This window comes from Anguilla anguilla, chromosome 10, assembly GCF_013347855.1.
Source record: "Anguilla anguilla isolate fAngAng1 chromosome 10, fAngAng1.pri, whole genome shotgun sequence".
Classification (NCBI taxonomy): domain Eukaryota; kingdom Metazoa; phylum Chordata; class Actinopteri; order Anguilliformes; family Anguillidae; genus Anguilla; species Anguilla anguilla.
In genome coordinates, this window is record NC_049210.1 from 43,145,638 (window position 1) to 43,160,609 (window position 14,972).

At 46.6% G+C, this 14,972-nt stretch overlaps 2 protein-coding genes across 3 annotated transcripts; one reads left to right on the forward strand and one right to left on the reverse strand.

Annotated features, from left to right (window-relative positions):
• Positions 1 to 1,556: 1,556 nt before the first annotated feature.
• On the reverse strand, positions 1,557 to 6,506 carry rfk (riboflavin kinase). Of its 2 annotated transcripts, XM_035436057.1 has the most exons (5): positions 6,000 to 6,506; positions 5,295 to 5,378; positions 4,608 to 4,759; positions 4,022 to 4,124; positions 1,557 to 3,529 (listed from the first exon to the last, which is right to left on the reverse strand). In XM_035436057.1, exons 1-5 carry the CDS (start codon positions 6,079 to 6,081, stop codon positions 3,399 to 3,401), a joined length of 552 nt encoding a protein of 183 aa, XP_035291948.1. In that variant the 5' UTR covers positions 6,082 to 6,506; the 3' UTR covers positions 1,557 to 3,398. The 2 variants fall into 2 exon arrangements, with proteins under 2 accessions (XP_035291948.1, XP_035291949.1); XM_035436058.1 differs by lacking the exon at positions 5,295 to 5,378 and having other exon boundaries at positions 6,000 to 6,502.
• Positions 4,842 to 14,441, forward strand: LOC118237394 (beta-1,3-galactosyl-O-glycosyl-glycoprotein beta-1,6-N-acetylglucosaminyltransferase-like). Its single transcript, XM_035436053.1, has 2 exons — positions 4,842 to 5,108; positions 11,966 to 14,441. Exon 2 carries the CDS (start codon positions 12,066 to 12,068, stop codon positions 13,368 to 13,370), a length of 1,305 nt encoding a protein of 434 aa, XP_035291944.1. The 5' UTR covers positions 4,842 to 5,108; positions 11,966 to 12,065; the 3' UTR covers positions 13,371 to 14,441.
• The last annotated feature ends 531 nt before the right edge of the window (positions 14,442 to 14,972 follow it).

Consider the following 14,972-nt stretch of genomic DNA (forward strand, 5'->3'; position numbering starts at 1 on the left):
TCCTGGGCTTAAGAAGGGACAGAATGGACGCTGCGGCACTATTCACATTTTTCTCCTGTCAAAGATCTTTTTTTTAAAAATCACATCTTTTATCTACTGGACTTCAGCCTCCTGCCCTGTGGGAAGCGAATGATTGCTGTTGATTTGTTTTATTTTGTCTTACTGATGTGAAAATGTTCCTTTTTGTTGCAAATGTTTATTTAAAAAGCGATAAGATAAAAAAAAAAAAAAGGTTGAAACCGTGTGAAGATGGAGGAACGGTCGTCTCGATTTCCTTTTTTACGAACTTCTGTTGAGTCATGGCTCGTGTTTGTCGGAAACCACAGCCCAAACCACTAAGTAGGCTCAGGTGTGACATCAGCACAGTGCATATGTGATGTCATTAAATAACTAACCACTAACCCCTAAACCGCATCCGTGTTATCAAGCTGTATTTTTAGAGAGAGACGAGGAGGGAGAGTTCAGCACACACACAACAGACTGAAGCCAGTTCAACTGCAGCTCACTTTAATAATGAAACAGAACATTTACAGCAGCCTACAGAAGGAAAAACGGTCAGGACGAAAACCAAAAATCTCCAGCACAGAATGGTGAACACACAGTGGTCCCTAAAACAGGCTGTGGGCTTGGAGAGGGGGAAGAGAAACATTAAACAATGAACTAAAAATATATTATATATTTATATATTCTTTAAATTCAGACAATATTCCCAAAACAAACGGTTCCGTGTTCCAGATCTTTCTGTGAATTCATTAACAATTCATTTAGAAAGTGCCATAAATTAGCAAAACACAGGTGTAATATAATCTGCCATTTAATGGGAATGTATTCTTCCTTAATAAAACAGATTAACCCCGTACACCAGGGAATTTAAACTGGAACTTCAGTGTCCAGGGGTCCTTGTGGTTCCCTTTCAGTCAGCAGCCAATTAGACCTTGGAAACCAGGTGTGTGAACTCTTTAGCCAATCAATCATTTAAGTGCTGAAACACAGCCTCCAGGACTGGAGTTAAACCCGCAGGCTCTGCGGCCCTCCAGGACTGGAGCTAAACCCGCAGACACTGCGGCCCTCCAGGACTGGAGCTAAACCCGCAGACACTGCGGCCCTCCAGGACTGGAGCTAAACCCGCAGGGACTGCGGCCCTCCAGGACTGGAGCTAAACCCGCAGACACTGCGGCCCTCCAGGACTGGAGCTAAACCCGGAGGCTCTGTGGCCCTCCAGGACCCCTGAAGTGATTGCAATAGTGACACAAATGGATTGTTTCAATAAAACTCCTTGATATTCCCCGGACCCATCAGCCCATGTGAGAGTGGCTTAAACGGACAGAGCGTGCGTGCGTGCGTGCGTGCGTGCGTGCGTGCGCAGCCCCTGATTTTGGGCTAAACTGTTAACGCCGTACATCAAGGACAGCATTATCATCATGGCTTCTTTCCCACCGTTGCCACGGACACCTGTACTTTGTTATTAAGTAGGTTAGCCGCTTCCCAACAGGGGCGGGGCTTAACGGCTGTTGCTAAGTTACAGGGAAACAGGCGACAGAAGATTCTTAGCTCTGCTGCATGACAGCGCTTACAGTTTTCTAGGTTACTGGTTATTAATATGAAATATGCAGATTACTTGTGCCATGAATTATTAATGCAGTACAGAAAAGCTTGGTGAAAATGGGGGGGTGGTTGTAGCAGTATTATTGGTTATAATGACTGGGCTTGATGTGGTAGTCATATTATTGGTTATAGTGAGTAGGTTTGCTGTTATAGTTGTAATATTATTGGTTATAGTGAGTAGGTTTGCTGTTATAGTCGTCTTATTGGTTATAGTGAGTAAGCTCGGCCTTGTAGCTGTAATATTATTGGTTATAATGAGTGGGCTTGGTGTTGTATTATTGGTTATGAGTGAACTTGGTGTTGTAGTTGTATTATTTGTTATAATGACTGGGCTTGGTGTGGTAGTCGTATTATTGGTTATAGTGAGTGGGCTTGGTGTGGTAGTCGTATTATTGGTTATAGTGAGTGGGCTTGGTGTGGTACTCGTATTATTGGTTATAGTGAGTGGGCTTGGTGTGGTGGTAGTGTCGGTAGTGTGGTTGGAGATGATGCCTCTGTGTCTTTAAACAGGACAGGCCCCTGGTCTTTGGAACACAGCCCCAAACCGTCTCTAAGGCACCAAATGGTGGACACCCTGCAGACGCCGAGTGGCTCAGTAAAGATGACAACCGTTCCACAGATTCATGGTGTCAGCGTCTCGCACGCCGCATCACAAGTCTCTTAAACTCTATTTTTAAACTCCTCTTTCTGCATTAAATATTACTCTCACATATTACTGTTCAGCACAAATTATTCCACGTACAGCTATTTACAATCGGGATATGATCTCCTCCGTAACTCCCGCACTCTACAAAAATACAAACGCTTACAGCTGAGAGCACGACCGAACTCTCCATAATATTCTAGCACTCAAATACATACCAAGACCGTCAAGATAAAAACCCAAATTCGCTTCGCAAATTGTCTTAATTATTATTTACAGTGAGGTAAACTCGCCAATCTCTCATACACGTCCCACCTACAGACAGTTCACAAGTCGGGTCATCAAATTTAGACCTCAACCCCTCTGGTAAGTCAGCTTCCCCCCCGACAAAGGGCTTTTTATGTATATTAAATTAAAAATAATAAATTAATAGTATAAGAGTTCAGTGCACACTTAACTGCCTTAGTCATGTGACTCTGGTACACGTAAAAACCAATGAGCACAGACTGGAACTGGCCTAAACATGTGACCACAAAGACTGCCCAGAAAAAAACAATTACATTCACAAAACACCAACTGTCAATAAACTAAACTGCCCTGCATATGATTGGCTGATCAGCATAAAGGAGGAGAGGGGCCTTTCCCTGGATCTGGGCCCTGAGAGGGGGATGAAGCCAAATGGGCACCAGGAGGAGACACCCCAGAAGGGTGCACCAGCACAAGCAAAAACCCAACATGGATTCTACCTGGAGAGGGACTGAATGGACATGCACACCAAGAAGGACAGACACGGCGACAACGTAAAACAAAAAAGTTATCGGATCAAGTGAGGTTCCCATTCAGATGTAGTCTGGCTCTCGACGTCCTGTCAACATTAACTCTAAACTGGAGTGGCTGGACTACAACCTTCACAGACAGTAAGTGCTCCACGCTAATGTCCAAGCCTAGTTTCAAAAGCAGAGGAAAAGGTCCCAACGGACCTCAGTGAACCTCCTCCATCCACAACAGCAGCTGGATGCATATTTTAAGAGAGTTGCATTTACTAAAAAAAACAAAACAAAAGGTAACTATGAATAACTACACTGGACGAGTGTAACAGACAGCTCAACAGCTTCCGATGCTGGGGAGAGGGGCGGGGCGGGACCGGGGGTCAGTGGCCATTCATGATCTGCTTGGGGAATGTCCTGAAGAAGTTGTCCTCCTGCAGTTTTCGGTCCTCAGGCAGGTCCAGCCTCCGCTTCGCCTCCTCGATGTCGCCGTGAATCGCCGTGATGAGGGCGTCTGAACACACACACGCACACACACACACATGCAAACACATACTCACACACGCACACACGCACGCACATACACACACACACACACACACGCACGCACGCACATGCACACGCACACGCACACACACACGCACATACACACACACACATGCAAACACATACACACGCACGCACATACACACATGCACACACGCACACGCACACACGCACACGCAAACACACACACGCACATACACACGCACACGCAAACACACACATGCACACACACACGAAAAAACGCGCACACATCCACACACGCGCGCACGCACATGTACACACACAAAACACAGCTGAAGCACAGTCTCACAGCCTGTGTGTGTATACACTTGTATACTTGTGTTCACGTGCAAAGTGTGTACAATATTTGTGTGTGTCTGTGTGTGCACGTTTGTATAGTGTTCGTGTGCACTGTGTGTATAATATTTGTGTGTGTGTCTGTGTGTGATTATGCTCTTACCCAGTGAGTCGAAGCTCCTCTCTGGGCGAATGTAGCCCACCATAACCACACTCAGGATCTCCCCATAGAAGTCCTCCTTAAACGTGTGAATGATATGAGTCTCCTGCAAAAACAACCCAACCACTGTTAGACGCAACCATCACAACCCAACGTTTAACCGAAACAACGCAACATTCAACCACTGTTATACGCAACACATACCAATCAACTGACACAATAACCGACAAATGCAATAGTCATCACCACAGACATGGGTGTATACGTGAATATGTGAGCATATGTGCACTGTGTAGGTGGATTAAGTGAGTAAGTGTGTGTGAACTTGTAATACTATCTTTGTGGGGAGAAAGATGAGGGAAATTATGCTTTGTGGGGACCTTTTGCTGGGTCCCCACAAAGTCAAGAGGCTGTTTTAGGGTTAAGACTTAGGGTTACGGTTGCAATTAGGTTAAGGTTAGGCATGTAGTGGTTAGGGTTAGAGGTTACGGAATTAATGTAGTCAATGGGAAGTCCCCACAAGGATAGCAGTACGGGACTGTGTGTGCGCGCACGCGCGTATTTGTGTGTGTGTGCGTGCGTGCGTTACCATGGATTTCTTGGTGTTCTTGTAATAGGGGTTCCAGCCGATGCTCATGACCATCTTGTGCACGTCTCCGCCCCCCACAGACGCCCAGCCATAGTAGATCCCCGTGCAAATGTCTGCTGGGAGGTGCTCCACCACCGAGTCCGGGAAATTTGCTGTCGGTCAATCGTAAATCATCCAATCAAATAATCAACACACAAAAAAAAAACCATGACAACGAGTGCTGTGACTGGGATCAGATACAAACAAGGCCCAGAGTCTGACGGCTGCAGACAAACAGGATCTACAGCCCTTGCCCAGCAACAAAGAAGGCCACTGACACACAAGCGGCACTTCCTGGCCCACTGAAATCCAAGGGCGACAACGCGGAGTTTGACTGTCCCCTTAAACACTCCTGATCTTGAAGATGCTTTGAATAGCCTACAACGTCGTATCTCAGAAGAAATTGATTCCGATCCAGTTTGTGATGTCTGCCAAACCCCACAACGTGACAGATCATTTAAGGTAGGCTATTATAGCGATTTGTTTGCTGACCCCTTAGTTCACTGGGAAATTATTTGGCAAACGTCAACATTTCTGCTTAAAATAAATGACAGCCCGGAAGCACCGACGCAGTTAGTCTGAGTGGGAGAGGTAGGACTGACAGGAGCCGAGGTGCTCGGGGGCGCAGTTGTTTTTACGGACACTGACCTCTGGCTGCCCCCCACGCCGCGAACCTGGCGGGCTGCAGCTGAGAGGTCACCCGCGTATGCGCGCCACTGCGTTCAGCCCATTCTAAAGCAACAAAAACACAACTGGAGACCAACTTCACTTCCTTTGGCAGCGGTCACACACGAAAATTCCACTTAATCCCCAGTTTGCTGAGCGTGCCGATTTGGTCTCCAAGTAAAGGATCCGACCCACGGAGAATCTAAGCTGTACCGTCTGAAAATACATAGCCCACGGCAGTGTCGAAGGATCGGAACTAGTAATAACACGACCCAAACCGCAATTTTACCAGCAACTTCACGTTATCTCCATACTGTCCACTTTAGGGATTAAGCGCTGACTGACATCCATGCGCCATCGCCTCCATTCATTAAACAGCTGTGCCGTTTACAGTTTGAAAACGAAAACTTGGCCATCATAGCGAGTCAGCCAAGTAACACCAGCCAATTAATTATGAGAAATTTTGTAATCTAACTTGACATTTTGATGACCTGGTAACTTAGACTGATGGTGTTATCAATTAATACAGCAATCTGGTAGCCTGCTCAGTGTACGTCACATACAAGTCTGATTCGATAGCAGCTAATTTTGTTTCCAAATATGAAATTCCAATTTATTTGTGTAACCTTGTTTACATTTGGTTTAACGCTATAGAGGCTTGCTAACTCACTGTAAGGGAAAGCTTACCAGTGGGGATGCCCAGCTCCTTGCTTCCGCGGCCAAATCCTCGAATAACCTCTCCCCGACAGAAATACGGAAGACTCTTCATAATATCCACGTTTCCAGTTTAAATAGCTAGCTGTTCGCTAGCAACAGTGGTTGAGTGAATTCTGATAGCTAGCTAGAGCTACACTAGCCAGTAGCTGAAACGTTATTTTAGCGAACAGGACAGTTAATTGCGCGTTGGCGTTCGTCCTTTTTGACCGGCGAAAATGGCTGCAATTTCTCAGCTACTTCACTAGGAACTACTGCTTTCTAGATATTTCCTCCGTGAGCGCCGTGTCAGTCTAATTAGGCATTCGTTTCCAACACGCACCGTAATTGCACTCTGAAACACTGCTGCCTATTTAGGTCCGCTTTTGTGGGAATTTCCACTTTTATCTGAAACACTTCACCATTATGTCATCTTACGCGCTGCGTTCCCAGCTGCGTAACTGCTAAAAAGTCGCTGCTAGCTAACTGATGGCACTATGACCTCACACCAATCAGCTTCCTGTTACGATTTTTATGTAGTTCCTCCCACTCAACTTGTGCTAGAACTGCCTCTGGCATGGGTTCATTAGGACTTCAACTCCCATCCACCCCTCCACAAAACGTTCTGCGGCGCTTGCTGACTGCACTTCTCTACTTGCTCAGAGCTACACGGCGCACATTTCCTCATACGACAGCGTCCCCCCGTGGACAGAAATCCAAAGAACACAGGCATAGTACGCGTGACTTCGTGGAGAGCACGTGGAGGCGCACTAAATTCCGGACTTGTATGACCGTTATTGTTTATGAACTGGAGTCACGTGGCTCTGACACGAGTGCCGCTGGAGGGCGCCAAGTCACACAATTTGATGACATGAGGCTTGAGTTGCTAAATAGAATTGACAACTGACTTAGACAATGATATCGCTATGAATAGATGAGTCATTGGTTTTACTTGGACATGACTAAGATGACTAAGGCTTTAAAAAAAAGAAGAAGAAAGAATTCCACAAACATTTACCATTTAGGCTGTTTCAGGCAAGCAGAATGTTGATAGGGTGTGTTATGTCGTCCCTGTCAATTTTTCTTTGTTCCTAAAGTTATCTCGTATAATTTGCACAGTGAAGAGTTTCGGTGACTTAAGGTGTAGCCTCCCTAAATCTGACTGCATTGAAGAGCAGCAAAAAAAAAATGTTACTTGCGTCTTGTATGGTATTTTACAATAGGCAGTGCCCTCCAAAAGTATGAGAACAGATTCAGGGCCAAGTGACTTGAAAGAATTGAGGAAATATTGGGTAGCATTGCTTTGGAATACATGTTATTAAATTTCGGTGAGGCAAGATAGCCTATATTGTTTGTGCTACCGTAACTTGGCGTCATTTCTATATCAATACTTTTAATGGCAGGCCTGGATTTTGGCAGTCTGAATGAATGAGTTACAGATGGTGTATGTCTTGTATGTGTGAGTAACTTGGCATTTTTGTACGTTGAAAATGTGTTTTTTATGAGATTGTTTACTATGTTAAATTTTAAGAAAAACACTTAAACGACATCGACAAGGGGTCCATGGAAGTTTGGTCATTGGACACTTCTCTATGAATGTTATATGAAGAGTGTTTTTATGTGAAAAATGATGGCTGCAGTGTTACATTAAATTTTAGTTTTCTATTCAAGTCATGCAAATTCATCGAATACATTTTTAATAAATTCTAATAAATTCTGTACTGGTTCTTAGGGCATATCACTCTGAACGAAACAAAATTTTAACGGTGTCGACAACTGATTGAATCAGTTTAATAAAGGTTTAATAACAATTATTGTTCTGACGTTTTACTCATTTTTGGGGTTTTGGCCTCTTGGAATTTGATGATACTTAAAAGTAGTGAGTTGAGTGCCCGGGAAAGTTTGGCGTCAATTGACCACTTGGTGGCGGTATTGCAAGGAACTGAATTTTCTATATTTAAACGGCAAAACTCTTGACCGCGTTGTCGTATAGATACGAGTCTAGCACCGTTAGATATCTCTCCTCATAAAGAACAGGAATGGTTCATTTACAGTGAACTGTATAGTTAATGTTCACTTTTGTAAATGAATGAAAAACACTTAGCCTAAACGTAAATGTAGATCCTTTCAACAGTTCGCATGGCGCTTGCACTTATATGGTCAGTGATGAATTGTTCTCTTTAAAAGTTCTAAAGAACGAAAGTTTCTATGAAAAAAAGTGTGGCTTCAGTGTTAAATTATAATGTGATATTATTATTATTATTATTATTATTATTGTGTTGTTGTCGTTGCTGCTGCTGTTGTTTTAATTGGCTACATACGTTTGGGTCCAAATTATATTTCCGTGTCTGGCCTTAAGATCGTGTCATTTTCTCTTAAAACGAATTACTCTGTAAAAATGTGTCATTCGGCTTATAATTGAAACCATTTCGCGAAATTTCCGTCTGTTCAGAGGGTGTATTATTATTATTATTATTATTATTATTATTATTATTATTATTATTATTATTATTTTATGCGTTTGGTCCAAATTATATTTCCGTGTGTGGTCTTAAGACTGTGCCATTTTCTCTTATACGATACGAATTATAGTTTTTGAAAATTAGTCATTTGGACTATAATCGAAACCGTCTCCCAGATTGTCAGTAGGCATTTATCTAATCATAAATAAGCCAACATTGTGGTCGAGAAGTGGCTTGCTGACAGCGCGTGCAACATTTAGCTCCTCCTTACAGAGATAAGTTACGCACGCGATGGCAGTACAGGCACGAGCCCTCTCCCGTTTTGCGTCTGCTCGGGTCGGGTGCAGCACCTCTACTTCTCACCTGTCTGCCATTCATGATGATCGAATTAGCAAATCAACACTCCAAGCCAAGATCTGAATTTCAGTTTTTATTTCAAACGTCAGGGTGAAGAAATGTTCAGTCCGAGAATGGGAGAACTACCCAGTCCATCCTTCCGGTCGCTGGATAGATTTTTTTGACACAGCTCGGCAAGTATTGACCATGATGTTATCACCGTATATATTAATAATGATGATAAAATGCGATATTGCCCTGGCATGTCGACTTTGATATAACCTTCTAACATCTATTAGCAGTTAAAACAGGCTACAGGCTATTTCAGAAACTTCCTTAGAGGCGATTTGATAGATTTAGTCAATTTTTGTCAAAGAAGATGCATGATTTATTAAGAAGTTAAACATTATTAATAGCCTAAATATTTCACATAGTCTGAAAATAACGTTTCATAGCAAGATGCAGTCTGTCACATTCGCACCTGTCGGTCAGTGTACCTGAACTCGGGCGCCCACGTGACATCATCCAAAGGTACAACATAAGGTCTGTGAGCCAAACACGGTCGAAACAACTCATGCGCTCTACATGCTATTAACTGGAAAATAGACGATAATTGTTGGCCTAAGCGAAAATAACTTATGACTGCTTGTTGTGACTGGTTCGGGCTCAGTTTGATGTTTCCTTTCCTGTTCCTTGTTAGACACTTTCAACGCCTACAGGCAGGTAAAAACGTATGGGTGACTGAATTCACATTTGGTGTCCACGCACTTTCCTTAATAAATAGTCCTACTTAAGACAGAAAAACATGTTTAAGGTTCCCTGTATTTTGCGTGACTTCATTTCCTGTTCCACCGGGTTTGGAGAACTTGAAATAATATGAATATTGACCACACAGTTTTAAACTCGCATACACGAATGTTCTTCTGGAGGCTGCCGCGTTTTGTGAAATTATTATAACAAATTTTGATGAGTAGACTGTCACTGCTGAAACTGCTCTTTAGTAAGGGCAACTACTAGGCGACTAGTCTATACTATAAGCTGTTATAAGAATAAGATAATGACAACTACTATTACTAAGCTACTACTTGGTCGAATAAATAATAATAATAATAGAAGAAGGAAGTAGGCTATTGCATAAATCTATAATCGGGTCAGACCGATATTTTAATTACCATCAGGCGAGATGTGATGTGATGATACATTTCATTAATTTGGCAGACGCTTTTATCCAAAGTGACGTAGCCTACAACTAGTGCATACTGAAGGTCATGTTTAGCTAGCGCTTGTATGGAATACTTTTCCACTTGGTTCCAGTGACTCTATCCGGTAGTACTTAGTCATTGGAGCTGTAGGTGTCAGTTCACACAGCTGCACCGTCAGGTATGGGGCTAGCAGTGAGCTAACCGTGTAACGTTTCTCCCGCGGCCCCGGCTGTAAGCCAAACCGAGAAGTTATAGGACAGGATGTAACCCACAATAGAATGTCAACAAAAAAAAAACGATCTGTGCTTTAAACTCCAGCCAAGCACGGTGCGATAATTCTGTTGCTCCAGTAGCTATACAGGATTGTCTGTCACCTCTCCAAAGTAGGCTAGTATTTATGGTCAAGGTCCCCAAGATCAATTAAATCCATTCAGGCTGAAAAACACCTGGAAGGACCACTGAGGCTGGTCAGGTGCGCTCACCTGTAAACTTTGAATGTATGATGAGAGTTTTAAACTCGCGTAGGCCTATAGGAATGTTCCACATGAGGATGTCTGTATGACTGGCATGAAAATAGTGGCATTTCAAAGTTGGCACAACTGAAATATGTAACCCGATCTGCACACATGTTGACCTGTGCACAAATTCAGACCGCAAGACAAAGGTCATGCCCGAGGGGTGCCTGTGTCACTAGCCTGTTGACAACCACACGTCGGCTGAAAGCTAACCGAAAACAGGCTGAGATATTAGGTAGGCTATCCCAGCCGATGTTGCTAATGGGACTTGACTGCGAGCGCTTCACCGCACCCGACGCCTCTGCTGCCGCAGCGTATCCTAGCAACGAAAAAAGCGCGTCACCTGGCGCTAGGCACCCGCCGTTCCTAAAGCGCGCTGCATCAGCCAAGCCAAGCTGACCAATCAGCTTCTCACCCGGTCACCGAGACCCCTGACGGTAAACGTGGCCTTCGAAACAGGTTGTTAAACATCTGTCCATCTGTTGCAATGGCATGCGCTGTATCATGGAAGTTTGTGGATATTCTGTCATTGCGGACAGTACAGTGAGCCACTCTGAATGTTGTGAGTTGAGACTGACGAGCAGGTAACGGGCCTGTTGGCAACCTTCAGTGGCTGGCGTGCCTGGGTGTGACTCCTATATATCCTCACTCTTTGCTATCAAAGCAGGACAAATACGAAAATAAACATTGCATGCCGTTGAGTCATCCTAATGAGCTGACCGACCTGAAATATACAGGGGCGACATAGCTCAGGAGGTAAGACCAATTGTCTGGCAGTCGGAGGGTTGCCGATTCAAACCCTGCCCTGGGCGTGTCGAAGTGTCCTTGAGCAAGACACCTAACCCCTAATCCCTAACTGCTCTGGCGAATGAGAGGCATCAATTGTAAAGTGCTTTGGATAAAAGCGCTATATAAATGCAGTCCATTTACCATATAAATCGATCGAAGCAAACGGAAATCATTTCTACAGTCAGGAAAGGATAACAGCGTGGATAACGGTTATAAACGGAGGGGTGTGAAGTATTCCTGGCAGTCAGCGTGCTGTGTGCCTTTCTTGTTTAAATACCACCACGGCCATTAGTCTTTTGTTCAGTCGTTATGGGGGAGATTGTGCTGTTTGTTCTAAGCTGCGTAAACTGCTTCAGCTGCATACACCCCCTCCACTTACACACCCCGCCACATGCACGCTCCCACCGTGTGCACGCCCCCACCACATGCACACGCCCCACCACGTACACACCCTGCTGCACACACGCCCTGCTGCTGTGACTTCATCTCTACCGCTTTCTTAACTCTCTTTTAACACTGGAAACAGCTGCAATGGCTGGTCTCCTCTGCATCTCCCCTCTCCTACTGATGCCATTTTGTTTGCACTACAGCAACGTCTGATGTCTGTTACATACACGTTCAGCTGCCCTTTGACCTCTTCGTCCCCTCTGTTACAGGTTGTAAAGGTTCTTTCCTGGCGGAAAGGAGGGGGGGGCGGGGGCCAGAGGGGGATAAAAGCCTGAGCAGAGCTGTCCCGCCCCCTGTCCTGTTCTCGTGATGTCATTCCGGGCGCTGCCCAGGTGCGGCGGGTGGAGGAAGGCGCTGTTGGCGGTAGCCCTCGTCTCCGCCGCGCTCTGCATCGTCCGCCTGGCGGCGAAACCCCCGCCGGACTACGGCTGGCTGGACTTCGGGGACGGGGCGCCCGAGGACGCCTGCAACTGCACCAAGCTCCTGCTGCAGGACCCCGACGAAATCGACCGGGCCAAGGTCCTGTCCATCACGGTCAGCTTCCGGGCCCAGACCAAGGTGACGGACGCCCAGTTCATGGAGCTGGCGGGAGACTGCGAGCGGTTCCGCCTCCTGCGCAAGTACGCGCCGTTCCCGCTGAGCCGCGAGGAGGCCCGGTTCCCCATCGCGTACTCCATCGTGGTCCACCACAAGATCCAGACCTTCGAGAGGCTGCTGAGGGCCGTCTACGCGCCCCAGAACCTGTACTGCGTCCACGTGGACCGCAAGGCGCCGTCGACCTTCCTCTCGGCCGTGCAGCAGATCGCCTCCTGCTTCGACAACGTCTTCATCGCCAGCCGCCTGGAGAGCGTGGTGTACGCCAGCTGGAGCCGGGTGCAGGCCGACCTCAACTGCATGGGCGACCTGTACAACCACAGCGCCCCCTGGAGGTACTTCGTCAACCTGTGCGGCCAGGACTTCCCGCTGAAGACCAACCTGGAGATGGTGCGCAAGCTGAGGGCCCTGCAGGGGAAGAACAGCCTGGAGACGGAGAAGACGCCGCCCTTCAAGGAGGCGCGGTGGAAGAAGCGGTACGAGGTGGCGGACGGCGCCATCCGGAGGACGGAGAAGGACAAGGCCCCGCCTCCCGTCGAGACGCCGATGTTCGCGGGCGGGGCCTACATCGTGGTCAGCCGGGCGTTCGTGCGCTTCGTGCTGGAGGACCCCAGGGCGCGGCGGCTGATGGAGTGGGCGCAGGACGGCTACAGCCCCGACGAGTTCCTGTGGGCCACGCTGCAGAGGATGCCCGGCGCGCCCGGGTCCATACCCAGCAACCACCGCTACGACGTGACGGACGTCAACGCCCTCGCCCGGCTGGTGAAGTGGCAGTACTTTGAGGGGGCGGAGTCGAAGGGCGCCATGTACCCGCCTTGCAGGGGCCACCACGTGCGATCCATCTGCGTCTACGGCGTCGGCGACCTGGGCTGGATGCTGCAGAAGCCGCAGCTCTTCGCCAACAAGTTCGACACCGACACCGACCCCATCGCCGTGCACTGCCTGGAGAAGTATCTGCGGACCAAGGCCCTCAAGGAAATGACCGCCTCGCCCAGCTCCCAGTCCGTAATATCACTTTAACATCACGCCCCCAGCCTAGCATTAGCGTCACGTTCCCCGCGTTCCCCAGCGTTAGCACCACGCCAGCCCACTGTTAGCATCAAGCTATGTCCGGACCAAGAATTAGCACAACCCACGTTAGCACGTTAGCGCAGCGCTAGCCTCATACTCGTACCCAGACTCGGCTCTTATACTGTACGTGTGCTGTTTTAATTAGCCTTGGCGTAGCTGGTTTAGCAGGTGCTCACAGTGCTGGTCTCGCAGGAGGATGTGGCGGCAGCTGCGACGGGGCTGCGGTCACATCGCTGCGCCTGCGTTTCCTCTGACCCAATTTAGGTGCCTACAGCAACCCAATATGGCCGTGTGGTAATCAGCCCAAGCATAGTTTTTCACGAGGCCAAATTTACAGGGCCAGGCATGAAGAAATCTGATGGGATGAAAGCTTGAGTTGCCGCAGGATATTTACAAAAGTTAGCCAGCTAACGTTTTAATCCCTCTTTCTGAAATGCCTCCTAGGTGTTTGTGTTTGCCTCTATCAGGTGCTTGTAGAGCATCTGGGGATTATTACTTTTCTGTTCTGGTTCTTCGTCCTGCAAGGGTGAATAAAACAGACTCTGTCCGGTCTGGAGTGGTACTGGGTTTGTACCGGTATCCAATCACCATGTGTGCTGAATGCTCTCTGTGTTATTATGTCATCAAAAATTTTGATTTGTTCTCAGCTATTCTTTCCATTTGCAAAATGACTGAAGTTCTTAAGGTATGATTTCACTGCCCCTTCCGAACAATTCTAATACAAATGGATCAGTAAAAATGTCTGTCGAAAATGTCTGCTCAACACTTTTCTACTATTTATTACCTTCGCTAATGTGTGGTGAGCGTTCTGGCGCAAATTGGCTGCCGTGCATCACCCAGGTGGGTGCTACACATTGGTGGTGGGTGAGGTGAGTTCCCCTTCACTGTAAAGCACTTTGAGCATTTGGAAAAGTGCTATATAAATGTAATTAATAATAATAATAATATTAATTTTTCTGCCTTTCACTTGTCTTTGACTGCTGATTGTTTTTTTTTGTAAATAGTAAATAAATAAGAACATACCAAAAAAGTGGCACCTGTCATTTTAATAGAGATGCACTCCAGCTCTGAGTCATAACACAGCTCTGTGGTGGAGGAAGGGTGGGGGGGCACTTGGCGACTTTTCAGTTTGTTCGTTGTTTTTCAGTTGGTGTGGCCCCATTCGGGTAACCAAGCCCTGCACATTGTGTACTTTTCATGTTTCCTTTTTTAACCCGACAATTTCCAAAAGTGCTGGGGTGTATGATTGGACTCATCTGCGACTGGGTGTTATAGTCGGGTGTATTGTCAGCGTTACAGATCATACTGAAAGTGACACATAAGCATGATAAGCATCTTGTTTTTGCACATCAATTTTTGAGGCCAGCGGGTCAAGGAGACATCACACACACACACACACACTCTCTCACACACACACACACATGCACTCTCACGCACACGCACACACACACACACGCACGCACGCATACACACACACACTGCACACTCACGGACACACACGCATGCACGCACACACTCTCACATGCACGCACGCACACACACGCATGCACG